The 26045-nt window shown below is 36.6% G+C and overlaps 1 protein-coding gene across 2 annotated transcripts in view; it reads left to right on the top strand.

Annotated features, from left to right (window-relative positions):
- The first annotated feature begins 288 nt into the window (after positions 1-288).
- Positions 289-26045, top strand: part of Alcam (activated leukocyte cell adhesion molecule) — a 169617-nt gene continuing 143860 nt past the window's right edge. For both annotated transcript variants that reach the window (XM_048346536.1, XM_048346537.1), the window contains exon 1: positions 289-948. In XM_048346536.1, coding sequence (XP_048202493.1) covers positions 876-948 — 73 coding nt within the window. In that variant the 5' untranslated portion in view covers positions 289-875. The remainder of the gene's footprint in view (positions 949-26045) is intronic.

Genomic DNA, 26045 nt, shown 5'->3' on the forward strand with positions numbered 1-26045 from the left:
CATGCCAGCTTCCCATTGGCTGTGACCTCGAGGAGGAGTGCAGATGAAGCTCTGCCCACCGCGGTGCTGGAGGCGTGGCCAGGAAGTTCTCCCACCCACCCCCTTTCCTTCCACCCCTTGCCCCGCCTGGAATCCGGGAGCTGGGCTCAGCCTCGCACTCGGTCCTGCAGCGCCTCTAGGCTGCGGGTCTGTGCTCCAACCACCTGCTTGGCTCCGCGTCGTGCCAGGGAAGCGGGGAGGAGAGAGCGGGGGGCGAGAAGAGGCGGGAGGGAGGTGGAGGAAGAGGAGGAGAGAGGCAGCTTACACACGCCTTCCAGACGCTCCACTCAGAGCAGCCCCGAGATCGCTGCCACCGCCACGGCTCCTGCTACCACCGCGACCACCGCTGCCACCTGCGGAGACCCGCCGCCCCTCGCCCGCCCCCACCGCTGTCCCTGGCCAGTCCCCGCGGGCGGCCAGCTTTCCCAGCGCATTGCAACTACCGTCATGATGATTATTATTCCAAGAGAAGAAAACTAAAAGACGATACCAGCCAAAAAAGAAAAAGAAGTAAAAGGAAAGAAAAAAGAACAACGTATACCTTTTCCGTTTTGCTCGTGCCTCCTCGAAAGAGAATCTCTGGTCCTGGCTGGAGCAACAGAAGGGACCGAGGGCGAGTGTTGAGGGGGAGGGAGGAGTTGCGGTCATTGCGTGGAAAGTTGCGCGTGGCGGAGACACGAAGGCGCAGCGCCACAGCCCAGGGGACCGTGTGTCTGGGAGAAATCGCTGTCCTCTTGCGTCGAGACCCTAGGAGCGCGCGGTCACCCGGGGTCCAGGACGACGCCCCCTCCTGCGGCGTGGACTCTGGTCAGTGGCCCTCGAAAAGGAGGAGAAAAATGGCATCCGAGGCGACCCCTTCCTGCCGTCTGGTTCTTTGCCTCTTGATCTCCGCTGCGGTCCTCAGACCAGGTGAGCCAGGGCCTCAGGATCAGCCCCGGACTGACCCACGCTGGGGGCAGACAGGTTCCTGTGTACCCCGGGCCGGGCCGGGCCGGGTCAGGCGTCCGGGGGCTTGGAGGGGGGAGGGAAATGGATCTGTGTCCGGGCACAGACTTGGCCCCCGGCTCAGTCACCTGTGCCACACACTAGGGCCAGGCTTGGTTGGCTCAAGTTTGGGTTGCGATCAGGTACACGGAGTAAATCTCCAGGAACTTTGGGTGAGGCCGGGGTTGGGGCCGCTGGAGCCCTCGGGCCGGATCTATGGGACTCTCCTCCACTCCCTGATCCCTCTTAGCTCCCAACGAGGTGTCGGACTTTCGCCTGCTGGCAATCCTTCCACTCTTGGGGTGTCGGAGTGCAGGTCACTGAGCTTCGGGCACTTTTCCTTTCGCTTAGCTCTGCTCTGGGTGGAAATAACTAACTGCCCGCACTTTTTTTTTTACCCTTGATAAATCCCCTGGTAACTTCCCCTTGGTAAGGGGTGAGGAGGACGTGGGGGGAGGGGGGAGGGCGTGGAGAAAGACTTCGATCAATCCCTTAAAACGAAATTAAACAACTAAAGCTTAAATCCAAGTTCCATTGTCTGCTGGGCGGTGAATAGAGGGGTAATGGCAGGCGCATAAACGCACCCAGAACTGGAAGTAACAGCTAGGTGAGTGAGACATTTCCCCCCCCCCCCCAGCCCCCGCGCCTCGCTCCTCCAGTAAGGGGATGGATGGTGGATTTTCAGCCGCAAAGACCGAGCCTTGGCTCTAGTTTCTATATTAAACCTTAGAGGGCAAAAGAGATAACACCTAAAATGCCTTCTCGCGGGGGGAATCCCTTCCCTCACCCCTGGGGACGTCCCCCGGGTCCTGGTATCCTCAGACCCGTCAGGCAGCTGGCACGAGTTCGTCCCAACCTGGCATTCTGAGCGCTCACAAGTCACTTGACAGAGCAGCAGGTTCATTTATTTCCTGCGGGACTTGATGTGTGTGTGTGTGTGTGTGTGTGTGTGTGTGTGTGTGTGTGTGTGCTTTGAAGTTGGTTTTTTTTAAATTTCCATTTCTTCGTGCATAGTTGTCAGTTTACTTACTGTTATTTGGGATTGGTTGGTTCTTTATTATGTCTTTTTAATCAAAGGAGGGGGAAAAAAACCACCTCACTTCCTTTTCAAATCTTTTTATTTATTCCTGCCTGTCCTTTGGCAAGCTGAGGCCCCCAGAAGAGATTTCAAAGCCTGTGAATCTCTCCCAGGAAAGTAAAGGCTTGGGGACTACAGCCTGCATGTGAGATCACAAGTGCTTGTGAGCTGCTGGGGCTTGGCGCTCCCGCTCCCGTGTGTGTGTATGTGTGTGTGTGTGTGTGTGTGAGAGAGAGAGAGAGAGAGAGAGAGAGAGAGAGAGAGAGAGAGAGAGAGAGAGAGAAGAGAGGGGGGAGCGCGCTCAGGGGGTGGGGGAGGGGTTACCCTCTCAGATCTCTTTATTAAAGTTACATTTCTGGATGAGGTAATGAGCTCACCTGCTTTTTCTGAGGCTGAGAAAGGCGTTAGCTCAGGGGCGGACACCTGAAACCCGAGTTGAAACAGATTTACAGCAGGCGGGGCCCAGTTTTTTTGTGTTTTTTTTAAATCAAGAAAGACCTGGCTTGGTGAGAATTTTACTTTTTCCGTGATCCCCTGGGTGGATCGGGAAAAGAAGGACGCTGAGGAACCCAGAGAAAAATCTAGAAGAGGAGATGAGGCAGTGTGAGAAATGTAAAGATCCAACACGCCCACGGTTGCTGTTCCGTTTAACCCTCTCTCGATTTGGAGTATGAAATCTCTCCCACACCTCTCCCACCCTCCCCCACCCAACCACACACACACACACATTTGTTTTCCGTGCGGTCGCGCTGGAATGTATTTTCAGTTGGCCACGTCGGAGAACAGGTTTTTCCTTACATTTAACTGCCCCAAAGGGAAGAGACAGCTTCCTCTTTCAGACCTTTCCCTGAGCGATTCTCCCAGCGCTGCAGCCTCGCGTGTTGAGTCCAAGCCCGCACCGAGCTGCGCGCTCCAGGCGAGTGGGGTGCGCTCCGGCCCCGCAGCCAACCACTGCTAATCTAAGGGGCGGTTGTCACACTAACCCTCGCATTCACTCTCTCCTTGACATCCTCCGCAGCCATTGTGTGAATGTGCCGGTGGCAGTGTCAGCTTGTTTTCAATAGAAAGATCATGACACTCTGGGGCTTCTCTTCTCCACTCAGCTCCAGTCCTGGATGGCAAGTGCGCCTCGAGGGGCAGGTTGGGAGCCACGGTGTCAAGGGCAGGCTTCATTCCCTGGCGGCCTCCCTTCATTTCCGGAGCAATTTTAATAGTGTGTGTCCAGTATGGGGGCAAGAGGGGAGTTCTTCTCCAGTTCGTGAGACTGCTTCTGGTCTTTGCCCAATAGTCAGTCCTGTTAGAGCATCCGTGCGATTTTAGGCTTGCCTTGCTCCGAAGGGAAGACAGAGAATGAGTCTAAACCACAAAACCTGAATATAAAGATCTAGGCAATGAAGTGTGTGCCCCGAATGCTAGGGAGCAAAAATCTCATTATTCTTGTAGAAAGAGCGTCAGCCTGTGGTGACATTTTGTATTGCTTTAAAGAAAGCTTTCTTTGATTATTTACAAGGAGGATGGAGCTTAGTAGTTAACTATTTCTTCCCTGGGGTCATTGCTGTACAGTATTCTCTTGGATTTTTTTTCATCACTACTCACTGAAATTTTTAAAAATTTCCCCCAGACATAAGCACGCATAAAGCTGAAAACATTTAGTGTGATAGAGAGTGTGTTTGGAAACTATCACTTTATCTCAACAGACACTGGGGGAAACAATTCAAATAATATTCTCCCAGATATTTAGGTGCACTGTTATAATTTAGTTGTTTTTATTTTTTAATTTTTCTACAGTTACATTTTATTAATTCCCAAATTATAAACTGATTAGTAACCTGTATTTGTGCATATATGTGTGTGCATATATATGTGTTGTATAGATACATATATATATACTTTCCTTGATTTATTTAATCCAGTAGCAATTTGCCATGTAATGAAGTACTACTTGCAGTAAATTGCTTTGCAAGGTTTGGCTCAGGACCATCTACCTTCAGGCGCATGAGCAAGTCAGTTAACCTTTTGGGCCTGTGGCTTTCTCATGTGGAAAGTAAAAGGGCCAACCAAGCATCTGCTGTTTGAAATTTCCCTCAGCTCATTCCTTCCCTCTTATGTCAGGGCCATTTTCCAATAGTGTTTTTCTAGTACTGTTCTACACAAATTAATATAAACTTTATTAGTAGAAATGGACCAGTGTGTTCCAATGTGTTTGTGTGTGTGTATGTGTGTGTTAGTACTTTGAACACAAGGCCTCATACTGCTAGGCAGAGCTCTATTGCCTAACACATCCGTTTTGCTTATGTTGTTTGTAAGACCAGGTACTCACTCATTTCTTGCTTAGGTGGAGGTCTGGACAATAATCTAATTTTAAGCTTCTCATTGTTGCTTAGATAACAGCTGCCAGAAATTCCCACTGTTAAGCTGGAGTCTAGTCTTGGAGATTTTTCTGCCGGGGCTGGCCTATAACCTCAATCATCCCATTCTCAGTGTCTTAAATAGCTAGGATTAGAAGTTTGAGCCAAAAGTGCTTGACATATACATATATATATATTTTTTAAATATAAATTCATTGTAGTATTTTGTGCTTAGTCTTCCATGCCAGATCAGGCTAGCTCTTAAACAAATGAGCATGATACAGAAGAAGAACATTCTCTTGGAAAAAGGAACTTCAAATTAGGAAAGGTCTTGAGATCTCAGAAAACACTGTTTATGTAGCCTGCAAGGCTGCAATCTGTTTGGTCTGTTTTATCTTGTAATGTAGGATCCAGAATGACACAAATGCTGTTGGTGCTGAAGTGTCAATATGACAAAGCCTCAATTGAATATTTTAAAATTGTTCCTATGATGTAGAAGGAAATTGAAAATAGCACACACACACACACACACACGACTACTTTTTGTTTGAAGGCATATAGCAATCCAAACTATTTTTCAATATTAAATTGCAAACATTTTCTGACTTTTAGAAAGATCAAGCTATGTTACCTTTGAAAGCAGAAAAGATGAAATTGCATGGCTTCTATGGACTCATTGAGAAAGAAAAAAATCAATAAAAACTCACTTTAATAGTCTCAAATGTTATCAGCATACTTTTTATATTAAAGTTAGTATTCAGAGTGTTTATATTGCTATCTAAGAATGTTGTAATGTGGGAGAGTTATTTCCTCTTTATTTCTCATTTGTAAAATTTTCTTTCTCTGTAGTGAATGGTTCTGACTAGCATTGGTTGGTATACAATATCACTTTAAAATGCTCTGTAACTTATTATGTTTTATATTCACAGACACACCTCATTCAATTCTGTGCATTTATTTAGCATAAAACACCATCAAAGACTTTCTAAATCCCTGAAGCTATTAACACAAGTAGACACATGAAGTTTATATCCCAAATACACAAGAGAGCCATACAGGGGCAGGGTGGTAAAAGAGTTTCTAATCCTGTGCCTCTGTGTATTCACAGACATATAAGTTCAGTTTTCTTCTGAGTATTAGTTTTGTTCTTCATTGTTGGTTTTTACATAGGCCTCTCTCATCTCTGACACATGAATGCACATTATATAAGAAGAATATATAAAAACTATATATAGTTCTATATATATATAGAAACATAAAGCTAACTCATTGAGTGTATTTTGGGGGGATTTTAGATAATAGATTAATGATTACTATTTTAGTGGCTTACAAATAGCCCATTATTGTGGCATATGTTCCAAGAATGAAATTAGCTTTTAATGCTTCTTATTTATCCACTTAGTTCTCAATTACCCATTCCTTTGAAAGAAATATCAGGGTTGTATACAATCCAAAAAAGATTCTAATCAAAGAATTACCTAATTTGACGACCTGAGGTGCTTAATGAACATACGTGTAAGTGGTCTTCTTAAGAACTTATAGTATTTCAACATAATGAAGCTAAATTGTGGTGGAACAGATTAAACAGAGATTAGACAGCATTCTACTTCTTATTGTGATATCTTTCTTTTCCTCTCTCCCTTCCTCTCTTTCTCCCTTCTATTCCTCTCTCTCTCTTTCTCTCTCTCACTTTCTGTTTTATTATCCCATCAACTGATACATAAACCTGGCCAAGTAAGACAATAAAACTGAAAAACAAGGGATGAAATTATGATTTATAATATTTTTAATGAAAGAAAAACTAGAGACGCTTAATTTTCACATAGAAAACATAACAATTGATATAATATTCTGGCTTTGTCTAATTACATATTACAAAGTTCAATAGAATGTTCAGTTTGAAAATATCACATTTTCAAAATTTCTCTTTCTCCTACTTAATGACCATTTTCTCAGATTTATCCATTACTTTATAAAGGTTTCTTTGAACGACTAAAGAAACATCTCCCCTTTCTTGATATGAGTTGGCTGTGGAGATTAATTGCTTAGAGTGTATCATATATCTACTTTTAGCGTGAGGTAATACTTCCAGTGAATTATTAGGTTGCTACAAATTGCTAGAATCAGACATCAACTAAATTTGTGGATTAAAGTATCAACTATCTTCTATATTTTCTTGGGATAAATTCAAAGATACTTCCATCACAAAATTTGGTATAAATAGATAATTTTCTCAGTGCTAAGAATTAAATCCAGGACCTTAAAAATGCAAGTCCAGACCGTATCTGTGAGCTATACTCACAGACTAAAATAAATAGATTTAAATACCTCTCGTGTGTATACTTTTATAGATCTTATGTTACCTCATCAGAATAATAAATAAAATAATTTTCCTGGCTTGGAATGTGGCTTAGCAGTAGAGTGCTTGCTCAGCATGCATGAAGCCCTGGGTTCAATTCCTCAACACCACATAAACAGAAAAAGCTGGAAGTGGTGCTGTGGCTCAAGTAGTAGAGTGCCATCCTTGAGCAAAAGCAGAAGCCAGGGGCAGTGCTCAGGCCCTGAGTTCAAGCTCCATGACTGGCAAAAAAGAAACCCATAAAACAAAATATCCTTTTTCTGTCAATCAAATATATCCTTTTCCTCTCCATCTTAACTATCTTTAGTACAGCCTTTGCCACATTGTATTATAATAGTGGTTACATTCATTTTTCTCAATTGCCCATTCACTTCTGCAATGTCAAATATTTTCCTTAATTGGTATATCTTTCAGTCCTGAAATGATCTTGACACCTAGAGGTGTCATTTTCTTTCTTTGTTTCTCTCTCTACCCCTTCCTTCCCTCCTTTCCTTCCTTCCCTCCTCCCTTCCTCCTTCCCTCCCTCCCTCCCTCCCTCCCTCCCTTCTCCTTCCTTCCTTCCTCTCTTTCTTTCTTTCTTTCTTTCTTTCTTTCTTTCTTTCTTTCTCTCTCTCTTTCTTTCTTTCTTTCTTTTTTCATCATATAAAGTAATGCATATACAAAAAACAAAGCTCTTCTGGATGGCAGCAACTTTCATTCATGAGCTACCAAAAGTTTCCCCCAAAGAATGCAAACATTAAGGCCATAATATTATTCCCTATGAATTAAGATGGGAATTACAACCATCTTGAAAGAACAGGTGCAAGCAAAGTGTTTGAGTCAGAAGATAGATTTACTAGCTATCAAGACATGGTGACAATTGGATAGTCCACTAATGAAAATTTAGAAAAATAGAAGATGCACATTAGTGAGGCACTTGTCCTTAAGAGTGCAAAGGTTTGGAACAGAAAATGTGGAAAAAGAAGAGCTTTTGACCCACTGTAGTTACAGAAGACTCTTACACATCCAAATACTTTCTCCTGTGGTGAAAGTAACCCTTTGACCATCCAACATGGCTTGCTCAGACCCCTTATTGCAACAGCATTTTGTAAAAATGAAACCCATTAGATAAGTAATATAATGAATCTTCACATGCTGTGACTTCATAGTCATGAATAATCTTGTAATTATAATGTGGCTTTTTATGTAGCTAATTTACAGAGAGGGCTTAGGCTATTTGGAATTTTTTGAGCATTGTCTTGGCAAATAATTGCCCTACTATGAACCAATAAGTGCATTTATCAGTTTGGCTAGTAAGATTCACCTGTTAAAGATTTAAAACTTTCGATAAGAATCTAAATGATGTTTCTGAGCTTTAAAAGCTAAAAGCTATACATTGAACCACAGAAGCTATAACTTATGAACCTCTCAAAATTATCTAGCCATTATTCAGAGGATATCTCTTACATCATTTGTTTTGTTACCTATTGTAAAATTTATTTTTAATCTATGACCTTTGGTGCTATCAATAAGTATATTATTATTAGGATGACCAGGAATCCTGGTGTATTCAAGCCAAGATGGTACCAGTGAATGCCTGACATATGATCCTGAGTATTTAGGTCATTAATGACACCTTTATTTGGAGCCAAGCTCCAACTTCAGTTGTGAGCTGGGATCACAGCTGTTATCCTAGCTTCCCAGGAGGTTGAGATATGAGGATCAGAGTTTGAAGCCAGCCTGAGTATGACATTCTGCGAGACTCTTATTTCCAATAAAAACTACTCCGAAAAAGCTGGAAATGGCTCTATGCTCAAGTGGTTGAGTGCTAGCTTTAAGCATAAACAGGCTTTGGGACAGCACCCAGACCCTGAGTTCAAGCCCCAAGCCCAGCAAAAAAAAAGAAAGAAGAAAAGGGAAGTTTGGATGATAAATTATGTAGTCACCACACATATACTATAGTTGAATGTTGACGATCCCCCTGAGAGCTATGTTTTAAGAGGTAGGTTACCAGATTGGCACTGCTGGAGGGCATTGGGACCTTCCAGTGTTGAAGCCCAGTGGGATATCCTTAGTTCATTGAGAGTATGACTCTAAAGGCAGGTCAAACTCAAGCTGGGAATGTGGCCTAGTGGTAGAGTACTTGCCTAACATGCATGAAAACCCTGGGTTTTATTTCTCAGCACCACATATACAGAAAAGGCCAGAAGTGGTGCTGTGGCTCAAGTGATAGAGTACCAGCCTAGAGCAAAAAGAAGCCAGGGGCAGTGCTCAGGCCCAGAGTTCAAGCCCCACGACTGGCAAAAAATAAAAAATTAAATAAAAATAAAGGTCAAACTTCAGGCCTTTCCTCTTCCTTGTTGCTCCTGCCTCATGATTTAACAAGTTTGATCTATCATGTGCTTCTATCGTAATGTGTCTTTTTAGTTCAGCCCTAAAGGTATCAATTGATTATGGGCTGAAACTTTCTAAAGTGTGATCAAAAATGAATCTTTACTATTTGGAAGTTAATTATCTTAAGTATTTCATTATAGAGATAGAAAACTAACACATTGTATTTATTAGTAACCAGACTGTCTATATGTCTGCCTTACACTATGTAGAGGTGAATTCATTTCTCCATCTGACAAAGTCTATTTCTAACCTTTCCAAAGTTAAATGTAAACTACAGTTACATGCATGTTACCTGTGGAATATAAGAAAGACAGAGTTAGAGTTAGAGTCAGAACTTAGAATGTTTTAGTGGCTTTGCCTTTCACTTCTAAGAACTTGTCTTGTGTCTCCCCCCCCTTGTGTCGACCCCCGCCGCCTTGCCAAATGTAATGAACTACCACAGGGTAAATTGGTGTCCTGTAAAAACACAAACAAAACCCAAAAATGTTTCTTCCTATTGCTGTCTTAACCTCCCATGAATGAAATTATAGAAGGCTAATTGTGTGAGCGAGTGAGAAAGAAGCAGACATAAAGATTCTTATTTTTAAAGGGGTTATATATTTTGCCATGAAAGATGAATCGACCTGAGTTGCCAAGGGAATAGGAGTGTTTGAAATGCACTACACCTAGCTGAGAGGGTATGTACAGAAGGCTTATTTCATCCTGAGTCTGAAATCCTTTCATAGCAAATTTCACATCTCCCAATCTGTTCTTCTGGGATGCTTCTCAGTAGCACAACTATCGAGCTGAATTTTAATAAAAATGACCAGAGATATGTATAAAGTTGAGGAAACCCTCAACTTCTGTACATGTAAGGACACAATCCTAGCTAGTCCGAAATGATGACTTTTTTGATTAGTCAACAATACGATTAAGACAGCTGGTACTAAGACTAATGAACAGTTCTACCAGATGAGTTAGCCTCATATTACCAGCTCCAGCTACCTCAGAGTGTCTTAGATAAGATTTTATAAGTTTAACTTATATCCACGGAGTGAAGGTTTTGTAGCAGTAAAGAAAACATAAAAGAATGAAAACTAGAACTCATATGAATTAACCATTCAACATATTTGAACAGTATTCAACAAACATTAATTAAGTTCTCAGTTTGGGAAAAACAATATTCTTGGGGATAAGGAAATAAACCGGTTACTTCACAGTCAAGGTTGGTCATGCAAGAGACATTATGTTCACTAGGAGAAGCAGATATGACTTAACTAATTATGTGACTGCTTATTGGAAGTTTCAATAAGTACTACAAGAAGAAATGAAGAGCTCTTCACCAGAGGCCAGATTTGGTCTGTGGTTTAAGGAGAAACTTGGAGGTTTTCAGGAAGTGATAATCTGACATATGTGCTAAGGAATAGTCAAAAGTTATTGTCTGTGAATAACATGGAGAAAGAGAGCAAAGAAGAAAGGCAAGAATTTGACTTTTAATTCTCAGAGGTGAAATGGTGCCTGTTTTTTTGTTTTTATTTTCAGGGACTGTAAAGTTATGCAGGTTGTGACAAAAATTGGGGATGAATGAACTTATCCAAATACTTTCCTGCAATCCTACTTATTTACTTACCATTTGTGAGATTCAGGAGATCTCTAGTTCATTCAATTTTCACAGACTAGAGAACATTTACATGTACATTTTCTCCATTAGAAAAAAATATAAAGGAGAAGGACAGGCATGATGGCATGTGCCATAAATTGCAGACACTTCAAAGTGTTGGTGAGAAGGAGGCTCATGGTCTGAAGCCTTCATGGGACAAAAATCCATCATCACAATCTGAAAAATAACTGACAACAAAAAGAGCTGGGTAGGGTATCAAAAAATTAGATATAAAAATATTCCTCCTTTCCTTTCTTACTGAGTAACATATTTTAGAGATTATGAGATTGTCTCATATCAGCATGCAAGTACCACCTCGTGTTTTAAAATGGTGCTTTGGATTTTACTGTGCCACCATGATGAAACACTTGGGCAGTTCCTGCAGGTGAAGATTTTCCTTTTCTTTGGTTACTACCAACAGTAAAAGAATGAACACCCTACCAGGTGTTGTTGTCTTTATGAACAATAACATTGAAGGGACAATATCTTGGAAATTAAGTTACTGAGTCCAAGAATATATTCATTTTTATTTAGGAAGAAATTCTACAGTTGCAGTTCAAAAAGCACACATCTTTAAAAATTCTAAGTGGTAATGGCATTTCCTTATATTCCCTCCACAATTCTATGCTATTAATATAATAATTTTGGTTTTTATTTATTTGAAAATCATTGGAAAAATTGATTATAGGAGTAATAGGCACATAAACTCATGTATAAAGCAATAGCTACTGATTTATAGACACCTAACTTCATTATTCATGATATGGGGCCAAAATGGATAAAATAAATCTATATAGTATTGATTTCTATCATTTTAATGCAACTTTGCATATAATTTTTAGAACTGAAAACTTTTTGAATATAAACTAATTGTTATCAATTTTTTCTTCCACCTAAAAATTCATGCCCCATGGAATCAGATTGGCTAACCCGAGAAATGAATTAAAAGGCTACCACATGTAAGTCTCAAGAGTATTTGATACAAGAGATGTCCAAATATTTGTTCAATGAATATTAGATGCTGAATGTAATTAGGCCATTTGTAGGCCTGTATAATCAATTTTACTAAACAAACTTCAGATATTTTTAAGCAAACCATGTTCTGAGCAATTTGTTGGAAAGAGCTTTTTGATTCTCTTTAAAGCTGAAATGTACAATACATCACAAATATATGGAAACATATCCTCTAAGTATATTTCACTTTGTGATTTTTGAACCTGTAGAAAGTAGAAGTAAAGTCTATTTTATAGCCACCTTTATGCAGAAAAGAAGACATAACATTATTTATATGGAGGGATAACAGTAAATGTATGCTGAAGATAATTTTTAAATACAAGACAACAAATATTAATCATAGAATTATGAATATATCTTATGAATTATCTTAAAGTATATGACACTATCACCCTGATATTTGGTTTTCAGCCTTTAAATCTGTGGCATGTGTACTTTGTTCTGCAATCAGTTTTCTGTGATAGGAATGACATTTTTCCAAAAAAAGTATTAGTGGTGTTTAGAAGAGATAAGTGTTTGCATTTTTGCAGAGCAGAGATAGACATGACTCTACATATAAATAGTGCTTTTGAAATGATATTTGTATTTACTATGCCAGTTTCTTATTCTATGATAGTGGAAAATGCATAGCTGTTTAGTAAAACAAATCCCAAATCAGTTGTTTTCCTCTCTGCGGATAAGAAATACTATCTTTCTAAAGAAACAATAAAAGTAAAAGTAGATATTGTCATGGTTTTGTCTGGTGAGTGTCATTTTATAGAGCTGATCAAAAATGTTCAGTTGGAAAAGATTTCAACTGTATGAGCAGGGTGTTGTTGTTTTTTTGTAGACAGTATGACTTCATGCATATTATTTAAAAATGCATTCTGTGTGTAATGTTTACTTGTCACTATTGCTCACAGAGTCCAAACTAACTGCATTGAAGCTGAGCTCATGACTTGAGTCTTGAGCCCTACTTTTATCATGCTTTCCTCATTTGTAAATTGAGGAAAACAATTGTCAAATTTATTTGCCATGAATATTCAAGAAGGCAGTGAGTATATACTGCCTTTCTCTATGCCTGACTGGTAGAAGGCTTTGAATCAATAAGAATTTATTGTAAATCCCATTTTCAATGATCATGATATAAAATTAACACTAATCATTTAGTCACATTAGAAAACCTTGGATCATGATATGAAATTAATGCTAATCATTTAGTCACATTAGAAAACCCTGTAAGTCCTTCATTCGACTGTTTGGAAAGTCCATTTCAGCACTATCAGAATACATTGTATGTTTCCAAAACAATGTTGGAAAATATACTTTATTAGGAATTTTTGTAGTTCCAATGATTGTCAGGAAAGTTCTTAGTTTTATCCACTAGTCAACAAACAAACAAACCCCAGGAATTGAAAATTATAGCTTTACACAGTAATTTCTTCCCCATCCCCAAAAGGTTATTATGGGAAAAGGAACATATGCTATAAAATCACAAAGCAATGTGCTATTTGTCATAATTAGAAACTGATACTTTATGGATGCTGTGATATATACATTTGGATAATAAAATTTTTATTTCAAATGCAAGTCACATTTTCTCAAGTACAGTTCAATAGAGGGAGCTCCTTTGCTTTCCTTTTATGAACATTGTAAGATATTTCCATTTATCGAGGCTTTTTGATGACCCTTTACTTTAATAGAGAAAATTATTTTTAAAACCCGTAATTTTAACATTAAGACTACTTTTAAATTAAACTAAACATATCTTTCTCTTTTTTGTGGGATTCAAACATATGCTTTGATGGATAATATGTGTTTTGAAGCCTTCATTAAGAATGTATGTTCATTTTACCTTTTCAATAGTAAATCTTTAGAAGAAAGTATATTAGCTACAGACTTAAGAATCTTGCTTCATACCACGAGGCCTTGATAAAAAACAGTTCATTCGTCATGATAAAATAGTACAAGGTTTGCATTAATTGTGTGGTAGCTGTTACATTAAAACATACTTTTGTTTACTGGGGGGATATAGCTTTTTTTTTTGCTCATTTACTCTATGTTTTTAAGTAAATGGTTATAGATTTCTACATAGAAACACTATACACCCACACTGCCCATTTTTTTTCCACTTAGTCCATGCAGGCTCTGTCTTATTTTCCCAAATGTGCAACTCTTTTTTCACTTTAAGTAGATATCTGTCATGTTAGATAATAGATAATGCAATTTTACCTTTCAACTTGGTTGTGATGAAAGAGATTCCTGGAACTCGTTTTTTACAAACACTTCAGATTTTTTCATTAAAAAAAATCTCATAAAAATAGCTAATGCCTCATATCTCTAATTCTAGCTACCCAGTAGTGTGAAATCTTAGAATCAGGGTTCAAAACCATACCAAACAGACAAATATAGAAAACCCTTAACTTCAATTTACCAGCAAAAAGCCAGAAATGGAGCCATGGTTCAAGTGGTAAAGTACCAGCTATGAGAGACATAACCAAGTGAGAGTCATACAGAAGTGAAGCCCTGAGTTCAAACCCCAGCCCCAGCATTAATTTTTTAGTTCATTTTTAATTGAAATAACAAAGTGTTTACATTTATTCCAGTATATTACTATATAATGATGTCATTGTATATGAGGCTGACAATCCTTTATCCTCTTTTCAGATATACAATTATGTATTATACTATGTGATTTCTAAGCACCTCAAAGTTAGAAAATACAGTGTGATTTAGAGAAAATGTAGGTATAAATGAACAATAAGCAATGGTTTTGCATGAAATATAAGAGAATAACTTTCAAATGTTGATGTTCATTATAGAATTTAAAATGGATATGATTCTGAGTTTCATAGAAAATGGCATAATCCCACATACTGTATTTCCAAATTCATAATGAAAATGCAGCAAGTTAAAGAAATCTCCCAGTTCTCCTGCAAATTTAAGAATTTCCAGCACAGAAACAGCTTTTAAATATTTCATGTTGAATTAGGTTATTTGTCATCATAACAATAATGGGGATAGCCTTAGACACCAGTTGCTTATTCTTTGCAGTTTTAACAAATCAGTTTAAAGAATTCTTTTAAGTATGTGTTGGTTTGATTACACCTATTTTCCATCATAGATTAGAGCTTGAGAATTCAGCTTCTGTAGCCAAAGTATATAATAAAATCTGTCTCCATTATCTCCTTCCTCAAATACCATTGGGTCAATTTCTTAGCCCCACTTCTGTTCCAACCTACATCCTGATAGCAGTATCTATCTGCTGGAGTGCTAATAAAATTAGAATTGTTCAGAAAGTTCAATGCATATAAAGACAATTCATTGAACAGCATGGCTGTCAGATAATAAGCCTTTAGCAAAGTGGATATTATTCAAGTATTCAATCTCAGTTTATCTCCCTCCAAAATATGATTCTACAACATATTGATGTCATTTGGTAATTAGAGAAGGAATATCACAATTCTTCAGAATTATAAAATTGCCAGTGGTCTCTGTTTCTCACTCTAACTTTCTCCACTAAAATGGACTATAGATGAGAGTGATGTCATATTATGTACTAAGCCTAACCTTGAATATGCACACTGTATAAAACAAGCCAAACAAAGGTCTAAAACCTTATCTATTAATGATTAATATCATTTTCATTATGATGTGGGTTTTTCTCTAATAATAATCACCATTGTATTGTAATTCTGAGACTGAAATATAAACTTAAAATAAGTATAAAATTAAGATGTGAGACGTATGGTGTAGTTTTTGTGAACAATTGTTTTAGGTCATTATTGTAAGTAGGATAGAGGTTATTTACGAGTACAAAAGTGGGCATGCTTAAAAGAGACCTGAGTAGATTTTGTAAATTAAAATAGAGTCCTATGACCATAATAAAAACAGGAAGCGAAAAAATAAATATAGCATATCATGTTTCCATGTTAGAAGTTTCCCCACAGTTTAAAATCTCTCTTCTGCCATCAGAGTGATCCAAAATATGAATCAAAATCTTAAAACTTCTGCTTAAAGTACCCCAGCAGTTCCGGGATAGAATCATAGGAAAAGACAAACATTTTAGGATAACACTTAAAGCTCTTACATTTCTCTACAAAGCCTTTCTGTAAATTGCACGTGTCACTATTTCAGTTATACACTGGAATGTTCCATGCTCTTCTGGTTTGCATGCATTGGTTTTGTTCAACAACACTAACTACTTCTCCACCCCCTCCCCAACCTTCCTTTTGCCTGAAGAAGTTGTATTCCCATCATCAAATTATCAATTTAGGTTCCATTTACTCCAGAAACTTCACCTTAATTTCCTTAAGTGCTTGTCCTCTGTAGTTTAAGATTTCATTCATATTACTTATTGCTTCATGTCTACTTATTCTTAACTCCCATTTCTCCTTTGGGATTCTAGTGTGCCTGAAGTAGGGATTACATCTTCTGAAACTTTTCCACTTAGTAGAGTCTGATATGTAACCCTCCATAGTATGTATACTGAGCTTGAATGAAGGAATGAATGAATGTCTGAATCAAAGTCAGAGTTCTTTATACACTGTTGCTGTTTTCAGATACCTTGATTATTAATGAAGCACATTTTGAAGAGTGACATCTATTTATACATGAATAAGAAATACCTAAAACAGATTTTATTTTTTTAAATAAATTTGGACAATGAACAATGTCTTGAAAGATGGTCCTCAAGCAAAAGCCCAGGAATTGATATGGACTACTCTAGCTTTACAAATAAGGTATAAAAGCAAATGAAATAAAATTAAACTAATATTCTTCTATAATGAAAAAAAATCTCCTAGAACATCTATAGACATTGAACATTAGATGTGATGTCATGTAGAGAAAAAGAGGCATTTTCAAAAGTTAAATTTTAACACTTTCAGTTCCTGAAGATATTAAAACTACATTCCCCCCCCTTTGAGGATAATTATATGTTCAAAAGAGGGATAGAATTGTTTATTTTATTTCTCTTATTGTTAAGTCACAAATCAATTTAGAGATTGAGAAATTTCCAAAATATAGCAGAAATAGCATAAAAAAGATTTCATAAACAAATTAGTCCTACAGAGAGTGCCTGTACTTGTTACCACAGAAAATATTGGGTCACAACTTCAATGCTTATAAAATGCCATAAAACATTATAGGTAATTTGAAGACCATTTATGCATGTATGTAGTCTGGTATGCTAACACATGGCCATCATCCTTGCACTTGGGAGACAGGATGATCATGAGTTAAAGGATGGCCTAAGCAAAATACCTAGATCCTATCTTGGAAAAAATAAAACAGAAAAATAAAAGAAATGGGAAGATACTTTGTTTTTACTAAAAGTCTCTTAAGGAACAGAAGTTTAATGATGGAAAAGTGAAGAAATGGATCCATTGTAGCATCTTGTTTTTATTTATTGATAAAGGATTGCTGAAAATAATTTTAACCTTCTCTGGTACCTTTTGTCTAAACAAAATGATCTTAAATTCCCATTGTCATTAAATGAGAGGTTATTTTATATGCCTTGATTTTGTTTTTCTTTTTTTCTATCTTTCCTATTTGTTTGCATTTTAACTTCTATATTGTCATTTTTCCCTGTCATATCCCATAGACAGCATTGTTAATAAAATTTTGCACCTATGCTCCGAGAATCAACTATCATGTAAGTTTCTGCCCAGAAAATCGAAAATCTTCAAATACATTATTACTTATTTATCCAGACATGCCAATAGAAGTATAGCACATTTCCACTGAGATTAAATACTTGCAAAGTAGTATGTGCTTTGCAAACTAATGGCTAGAATATTTATACAGCAAATTTTAAGTTTAAACAACTATGCTTTTTTTCAATTTTTATAAAATCAAAAACAATCTTCCTCACTTTCAGCCTCTTCAAGACTTTAACTATAAAAAAGTATCTGAGCAATTAATGACACTAACAAATAAAGCTAAGTAAATAAGATTTCTTTTAATATAGAGATCCAGCTGAAGCATATTAGTGACTTAGACTAATCAACTGATCTACATGACAACTTTTAAAATCACTTCTACAACTTGAATAAAAAACTTACTTTATCCCATGATTGACACTGCCTGGATTTTTGCATTTTCAATGTCTGATACAGGATTTCCATTGACTTTGTTTTGACTGAACAATGTAATTTACCCACAATCATAATAGAGTTCTTAATTTTCCATGAACATAGAGTTAATTCCATGAACATAGAGATAATTTTCATCATTAAAAGCCTTATTTAAGCATAATAAACAGGATTAAATTTAAATTTTATGATTAAATAAACATGATCCAGGAATAATGAATACTATATTCTGTAAAAGTCATATTGGGTCAGGGGAAATGAAGGAAACAGCTTGTACGAATCAGGAAGAACACCTGTCATCTGAGAGAAAGATGGACAAGAAAGGAAGCCAGAATAAAAGAGAAATTTTTGCTTAAAAAGAAATTTCCCCAGATTGTTATGTGAACCATTGGCATCATGCCATGAAAGAATGTTCTTGTAAGGCTATGATGCCCAGATGATGATATATTTTACTCATTTTAAATGTTAATCTTTGCTTCCAATATTCTTTCTTTCAAGATAAATTGATTTCTTATCTTGCAGTGAATGAATGACTGAAAAGAAACCTTTTCACAGGAAAGTCTTCATGCAATGTTATCTTGAAATACAGAGGAGTATTGGCCAAATTTAGGAATGCTTGTCAAATCCTATAAAAACAGGAATGCATTCATGGTTCGTTGTTAAATATTAGGAATTCTGAGTAGTATTAGTTTGTAGAATCTGGTAGAGAAATTAAAGCTCAATCAAGAAATGCCAGATAATATCATTTAATAGTAAAAGCATGTACATCATACCTATTTTTAACAGAAAATATCTGGTACAATAAAGTCTTATCGACAGATTGATCATATACTTGAACTAAGGAATATTAGAAATACTGTTTTTCAACCTTCACCCCAGGATGGTGTAGATATGATTGAATGATCTAAGAGTGACTAAAAGAGAGTAACAATGAGTGTGTGCTGACTTGGGCATTGAGCTTCTGCTCTTTACAGACAATGAACTTACCACTAGAGTTTGCAGAGGAAGTTACAATTACAGAAGTGAAACCCAGTGGATGATGATTCAAATTTCAAACAAGAAAGTCTAAAGAGTGGACCAGTCTGAAGTAAAAACTTTATTACAAAAAGTATTTTATTTCAAAAGCAGTGTTAGGAAAACAGAAACGAATCAATGAAACATCTTTGGCTGGAACAGGTGCCTCTACCTCTGTCCTGAATCACCACACAACAGGTCATAATTCAGTTCAGTAGAAATACCCAAGGATAGAATAGTAGTCTGTAGTTTCACAGATCTGGGTCAAATTACAGATTCTTTTTCTTCACTGATTCACAAGTTGGACAGTATTAAATCCAGTTTTACTGACTAAGAATATTATTACTCATACCTAATTCCTGCCAGACTTTTTTCCTCGATGCCCTGCATTCCTACTCTTTTGGTGATTGTTACACCTAGACATTAACTAGACTTTTACTTCCTGACACCTAGATGTGGGCCTGTCACCTATGAGAATAAATATACGCCTTTGTTTTGTTCTAAGTTTTTTTGTAAGTAAGTTGTGGATTTTTGTTCTTTCAAAAATTAAAACTGGGCTGGGGATATAGCCTAGTGGCAAGAGTGCCTGCCTCAGATACACGAGGCCCTAGGTTCGATTCCCCAGCACCACATATACAGAAAACGGCCAGAAGCGGCGCTGTGGCTCAAGTGGCAGAGTGCTAGCCTTGAGCGGGAAGAAGCCAGGGACAGTGCTCAGGCCCTGAGTCCAAAGCCCAGGACTGGCCAAAAAAAAAAAAAAAAAAAAAAAAAATTTAAAATTGTACCAAAAGTTATGTTATATTCTTTTCTATAAAGCTAAGCAGCTCTATAAGACCTATACTTGTGTAATTTCATGTGCCAGCAGCTCATGCTTATAATCCTTGGTATAAATTAGGAGGCTGATACCTGAAGTTGAAGGTGTAATTAACCACACAAATCTAAATCTATCTGAAGGCTTGATTCAAGAGATAGATCACTAATGGGAATTCAAGGCCCAGAGTTCAAGTCCTAGGATTAATCTTTTACCAAGAAAACAACCAAGAAGAAAAAGGAGGAGGAAGAGGAAGAGGAGGGGGAGGAGGGGGAGAGAGAAGGGGCGGGGGAGGAGGAGGCAGAGGAAAAAATATATCTGTGTAAGTGAAGTACTCATTCAGAAACTGTTAATTAATTACGATGTTCTTTTTCAAGTGCAATCCCCAATGTTTGGAATGCTTTCCTTCTGAACCTCCTCCTTTAATGTGAAAGCAAACTTCAAAGGGAATGTGACCAAATTACCCAAGAAGCATTGTTCTTCCTAAATGTCAGGGTAACAAGTATGAAAAGAAATGTGCTCACTACCTTACATATGTAACTGTGACTCCTCTTACATCACATTGAAAACAAAATTAAACTTGAAAAATGATTAACTTTCAAGCTCACCAAATTTTAGCTTATATCTTAAAAAAATCCCAGTTCATTTTCTAAATAGAAATTAGTAATTTCTCCATGAGATATGTCTAGAGCAAGTGAGAAATAATTATATATAGTAGCAACTCAGGCTGTATGAACAAATGAGGGTGATAAAGGAATTTCATGCAGAAGCAAAACTAAAATGACTTCAGAGAGAGAGAGAGAGAGAGAGAGACTAACAAAGCACAGACACTTCAAACATAATAAACTTTTGCTGTATGTTTTTCTTGGTTGTTAACTTTACCTCTGGAAATATTGCTCAATCTATTAGCTTTTCTTCTTTACAAAATATAGAATGTACCACTGTCTTAAAAATAAATAATATTGATTCTCACAACAGAACCTGTGTGTACTTGTTAACTACATATCTACATTATTACAGTTGCTTCCCTAATTATAAAATAAAAAAAAGATATTTAGAAAACAGATCCTGTACAAACAGTGAGTGGACTTTGTTACTGAGAGATTAAGCTGGAAGACTTGTAATAATAGGTATTGGTTGATCATTGTTGAGTCTATAAAGGTTACCAGGATCATTGACAAATTAATGGCAGTGACCAGAGGAACTTTCCTTATTGGGAGAAGCCTGATGACAGATTGACTGATGCGAGAGAAGACTAGAGAGGGAACAAAAGGCACCGGTTTCAGTTCTTTTTGGATTTTGGTTAGTCACTTCATATTTCAGTTCTCTATTTCTTAGATTCTTCAATGGTAATGTTTAGACTGCAACTCAGAGGTCTCTTTCCTTGTGGTTGTAAATGTCTGATTTTTACTCCACTGCCAAGTTAAAATACAATCATTGTACTTGCACTCATTATTAGAATTCTCAGTATAAAATCCTCAGTATAAAATAAATTTTACAAGTTCCTGCTGTAAAGAAATTTCTTCACATTATTTAGTTTTTTTAACTTAAGACAGTTCGAGGCCCAGTATTTCGAAAACAAGGTTTACAAATGTAATATATGATTTCACTGGTAGTACCTTCTAGACGTTTATTTATATATTATATAAATAAATAAAAAATGAAAGAAATCTACTATCCATGCCGATGAAGAGACATGTGAAGATGTCTCTACTTGTTCTTCTACATGATTTGGAATTCATATCATACATACCTTAGTTGTAAATTTATTCAAATATATATATTCAAATATATATATTCAAATATATATTTAAATATATATTATATTATATATTATATATTATATATTATATTATATATAAATATATAAATATATATTCAAATATAGATATTCTTAAAGTTGAGGAAGCAATGAATAATGACTGTTATTATGAATATCTCTTGGTCTGGTATGTTGAATGCTCGGCCTTTGACAAATGGAATCTTGAGATCCAGAGGACTTTTTTCAGAATATTAGCTCACTACATGGACTAGAGAATAACTATTGCTAGGCTATTTTCCTCAATTGTAAAAAATGTCAAAATATGGATTCCTATAATGTAAAACAGCTTTATTACTTCAATGTGTGGACTTGCTTAGAGAAATGGAAGAACCTTAAACCTTCTTTCCAAGAAGTCTGTTGGAGCATTTTAGGTGGGTTAAATATTGAAAGAGAGAGAGAGCATTAACACTCCTAGAAATCTTTGCAACAACTAGATTAGCTTTATTTATTTATTTTTACTATTATAACTCCCAAGAGACAAAGAGATACCATTCTACCTCAATCTCTGTATATCTCTTATGTTGCTTTTCTGAAACATCACTTAGATGACAGCAATCTAGGTGATCATGTCTTACTATTCGATGGTATTTGGCTATTTAGAAATCCAAATTGTGCTGAATTCTTGGAGTGTTTTAGTTTCTTACACTTTGTTCACAGCTAGTAAAGAGCTCATTTTAAAAAGGTTAGACTTTATAATACATGTCAGCATGTTTATAAACAAAAAATACCAAAAATTAAACCTGAAAGGAAAGATATTAAAATTAAGGCAGGGAGTAACATGAACTTTTTAAATATAAAATGTGATGACTGCATGCCTAGAGAAAATTAACAACCCCCAACTCTTTTACCTAGCCTTTACTCTCTGAGTATTTGGAGAAAATCCAATTTAACTGAAAAGTGCTTCCAATTTGTAAGCTAGGATACATGAGGTACAAAAGGTATTGCAAGTCCCTTCAAACTGTAATAGTGTTCCAATGGCTATAGTAACAAACAAACAAACAAAAATACTGTGTGTTTCCACAAAACAGCTCTAGTCTGTTTTGTCAGGAGTGCCCTATCAGTTTCCAACTATTCTGCTGCTGTCATAAAATATGCTAAGAGATCATATATGAAACACCTAGAGACTAAAGAATTAAATATAGATAATAGATACTTGGAGCATAATTTTTGTGGACAATGTGCTTTTTTAGTTTCCATTGGACGTATCCATGTATTACCTACCACTTGCCTCATCACCTATGTGTATTGATTACTAATACCTAAAATGAATATGTGAAAGATGAGTCATCATAGGTATTTATCTGCTGTAGTACATACACAGTCGTGTGATATCCACTACTACTCTGGGTCCAAAATAAATACATAGTTTTTCTAGATTCTTAGTTCTGGCTTGAATAAATTTTTGTTGCCAATGACAATTCTGAGGCCTCAGCTAACAGACACAAAGATATTGTTTAACTTTTTCAGCTCTGACTGATTTATAAAATAGAAACCTGTCCCAGAATAACTTTGGGAAGTTGTCACTATTTTTAAAGAAAATACAAATACATATTCTAGAAAATATTCTTGAAAATTATTCTTGCACATGAAAACTCTAGTCACAAGGTGGTCAATGAATAGAGTGCTTAAAAACTAGGAAATAATTAGAATCTAAGGCAGGAACACTGAGAGTTTCTTCTCTGTCTTTTTTTCTGCCATTATTTTCTTTATTTATTTCCTACAACTCCTTCTACATAATTTAATACATATATGACATATATAATACATTATATATTTATATATAATACATACAATATATGTAATATCATAGATATCTATCTATCTATCTATCTATCTATCTATCACAGATAAATATCTATATAGATATGTCTCCTAAGGCCAGTGGCAGCTTTAGATCCTGTGCTCAGCTTTCTTTCATGCAATAAATTACCCAGCACAGTATCTACAGTTATGATTCCAGGTTCACAAAAAAAGGATTCATAGGGAAAAAATTGTGAGTGCTATAGCTCAGCCCCTCTTAGGACTAATCAACTAACTATAATTTGATGAGGAAAAGCTGGCAGCCTTCCATACAGCTTCAGGAAACTTGAGAAAAGACTGGACAGAAAAAAAATTTACTTTGTCAGATAGTCATTGCATATAAGGGTTCTGCTAGATAAAAGTGAATGCATTTTCTCAAATATCCAAAGTGTTTGAGAAAATCACCAACCAAGTAAATCATTGAAGTGCAATGCCAATAGAGAGGGAATAGAGTAGAGTGGTAATCATAAATGAAGAGTAGAAGGTTAAGGAGCTATGAGTTTTGATCCTTCTAGGAATGTTTGAAAGTGATGAGATCTGTGTGAGCATGTGGGTCAAAAAGAAAGGAGCCAGCTAAACAAGTGGAAGTGAAGTTGGAGTAAATAAAGATTGGAAGAGATGAGTTTTACATGGTAACAAAAAGGAGGAGGACAAGACTCCTTGGAAACATGTTGAGTTTATTCCTCAAAGATGGAATCAAAGGATGGATAAAGACATTCATACAAAGAGTTTTAAAGTAGAATTAACTTGTAGTATACATGATAAAGTTTTGACATATGGTGGACTGAATCTAATTGCGGGGACTTCTACTTATTTGGTTCTTTTCTTCTATTCACCACACACATGTTGCTGATATTTCTTTCTTTCTTCTTTTTTTTTTTTTTTTTTTTTTGGCCAGTCCTGGGCCTTGGACTCAGGCCCTGAGCACTGACCCTGGCTTCTTCTTGCTCAAGGCTAGCACTCTGCCACTTGAGCCACAGCGCCACTTCTGGCCGTTTTCTGTATATGTGGTGCTGGGGAATTGAACCCAGGGCCTCATGTATGCAAGGCAAGCACTCTTGCCACTAGGCCATATCCCCAGCCCCCTGATATTTCTTTATTATTGTTATTTTCCTTTTTTTTATTGTCAAATTGATGTACAGAGAGGTTACAGTTTCATACGTTAGGCATTGGATACATTTCTTGTACTGTTTGTTACTTCCTCCCTCATTCCCCCCTCCCCCCTCCGTCTTTCCCTCTCCCCCCTCCGTCTTTCCCTCTCCCCCCATGAGTTGTTCAGTTGGTTTACACCAAAAAGTTTTGCAAGTATTGCTTTTGTAGTCGTTTGTCTTTTTATCCTGTGTCTCTCGATTTTGGTATTCCCTTTCACTTTCTTGGTTCTAATACCAGTATACACAGTTTATTATAGTTATTTTCTGTGACAGAACTATGCCTTGAACTCAGGTCCTTGAACAGAATATGGCTTGGTTTCCAATTTAATCATCACTTTATTTTAACATAAAGCTTTTTCTTTCTGATACTTTCATAACCATACAGTTTTGTTTTATTCTGTTTTGTTTGTTGTCTTTTCAATGTGATGGCCATTGGTTCATTTATCACAATAATTGAAATGGATAGCAGCATGCCAGCTGGAGGAACTACACTTGTGTTTATTGTATAAATTATTTTCCTGGTATAAAAGCCTCTTTTATGGCCTTTGCTTTAGTCATATCTCTTCTGCCCTAATCCATTAACCACAGTGTGTTAGAGAGCTATTTATAAGAATGTTGGTAATACTTACCAATTTTAATCATCATTAATTTATATATACATTTTTCTTAGCACTAGAGATTCCCTTTCACTTTGCTCCTTCTGCCAGCAGCAATAAAATGAGCCTTCTTGATTCAAAGCCTTTTTTTTTTCTTAACTACTTTCACACTTATTTTTTCTATTTCTCAATCTGTAGTTTGTGAATCTTCAGTGACTTTGGGTTATTCATTCAAAACACATAAAAGTGAAATCTCAAATGTGAATTACTTATAACACAAACCCAAAATGCCTTTAAAACACAGATAGCAAAAGATCTTAACTTTAAGTTAGGTAGTCATTTCCATTTCAAGAGTAAATGTTCCTCAAATATCACAGAACTGGTCAGATAAAATTTGGGCAATGAGAATGTTTTTGTTTTTAATTCATCATTATATAAACAGATTTTAGTAAATTTTGGCTGACCAGATTATTTGGGTTCTTTACATTTTAGCTTCAATTTAAATTGAATACCTGCTAGCCTTCCTGAGGATAAGGGTGAGAATTGTTTCTGTCTTACAATTTCCATCTTTCTTTTGAAATTATACATGCCTGAAAATACAAATAACACCAAAACATTATCTCAGAATTTACTTTGTTATTGTTATCCATATGTCAAATAACAAGAATAATTAATAAAAAGTATTCAGTGGCAATATATATGTATATTTGCACAAACATACATATGTATATGTATTCATATTAGGCCTATTTACTCGAGGTATGCAAATCACATTTCTTACTGGGTTTTACTAGGAAAAATAAAAGTAAATGAAATAAGCAAATGGCAACACTGAGTTGCTGTCATTAGTATTAATAGCATCTTTCAATGACTTTAATGACTTTATCTTAATGGTATATTATTTTGGGCCAATTTTTGGCTCTCCTTTTCAGATTACTCCAGC

The sequence above is a fragment of the Perognathus longimembris genome, chromosome 5 (assembly GCF_023159225.1).
Source record: "Perognathus longimembris pacificus isolate PPM17 chromosome 5, ASM2315922v1, whole genome shotgun sequence".
NCBI lineage: Eukaryota > Metazoa > Chordata > Mammalia > Rodentia > Heteromyidae > Perognathus > Perognathus longimembris.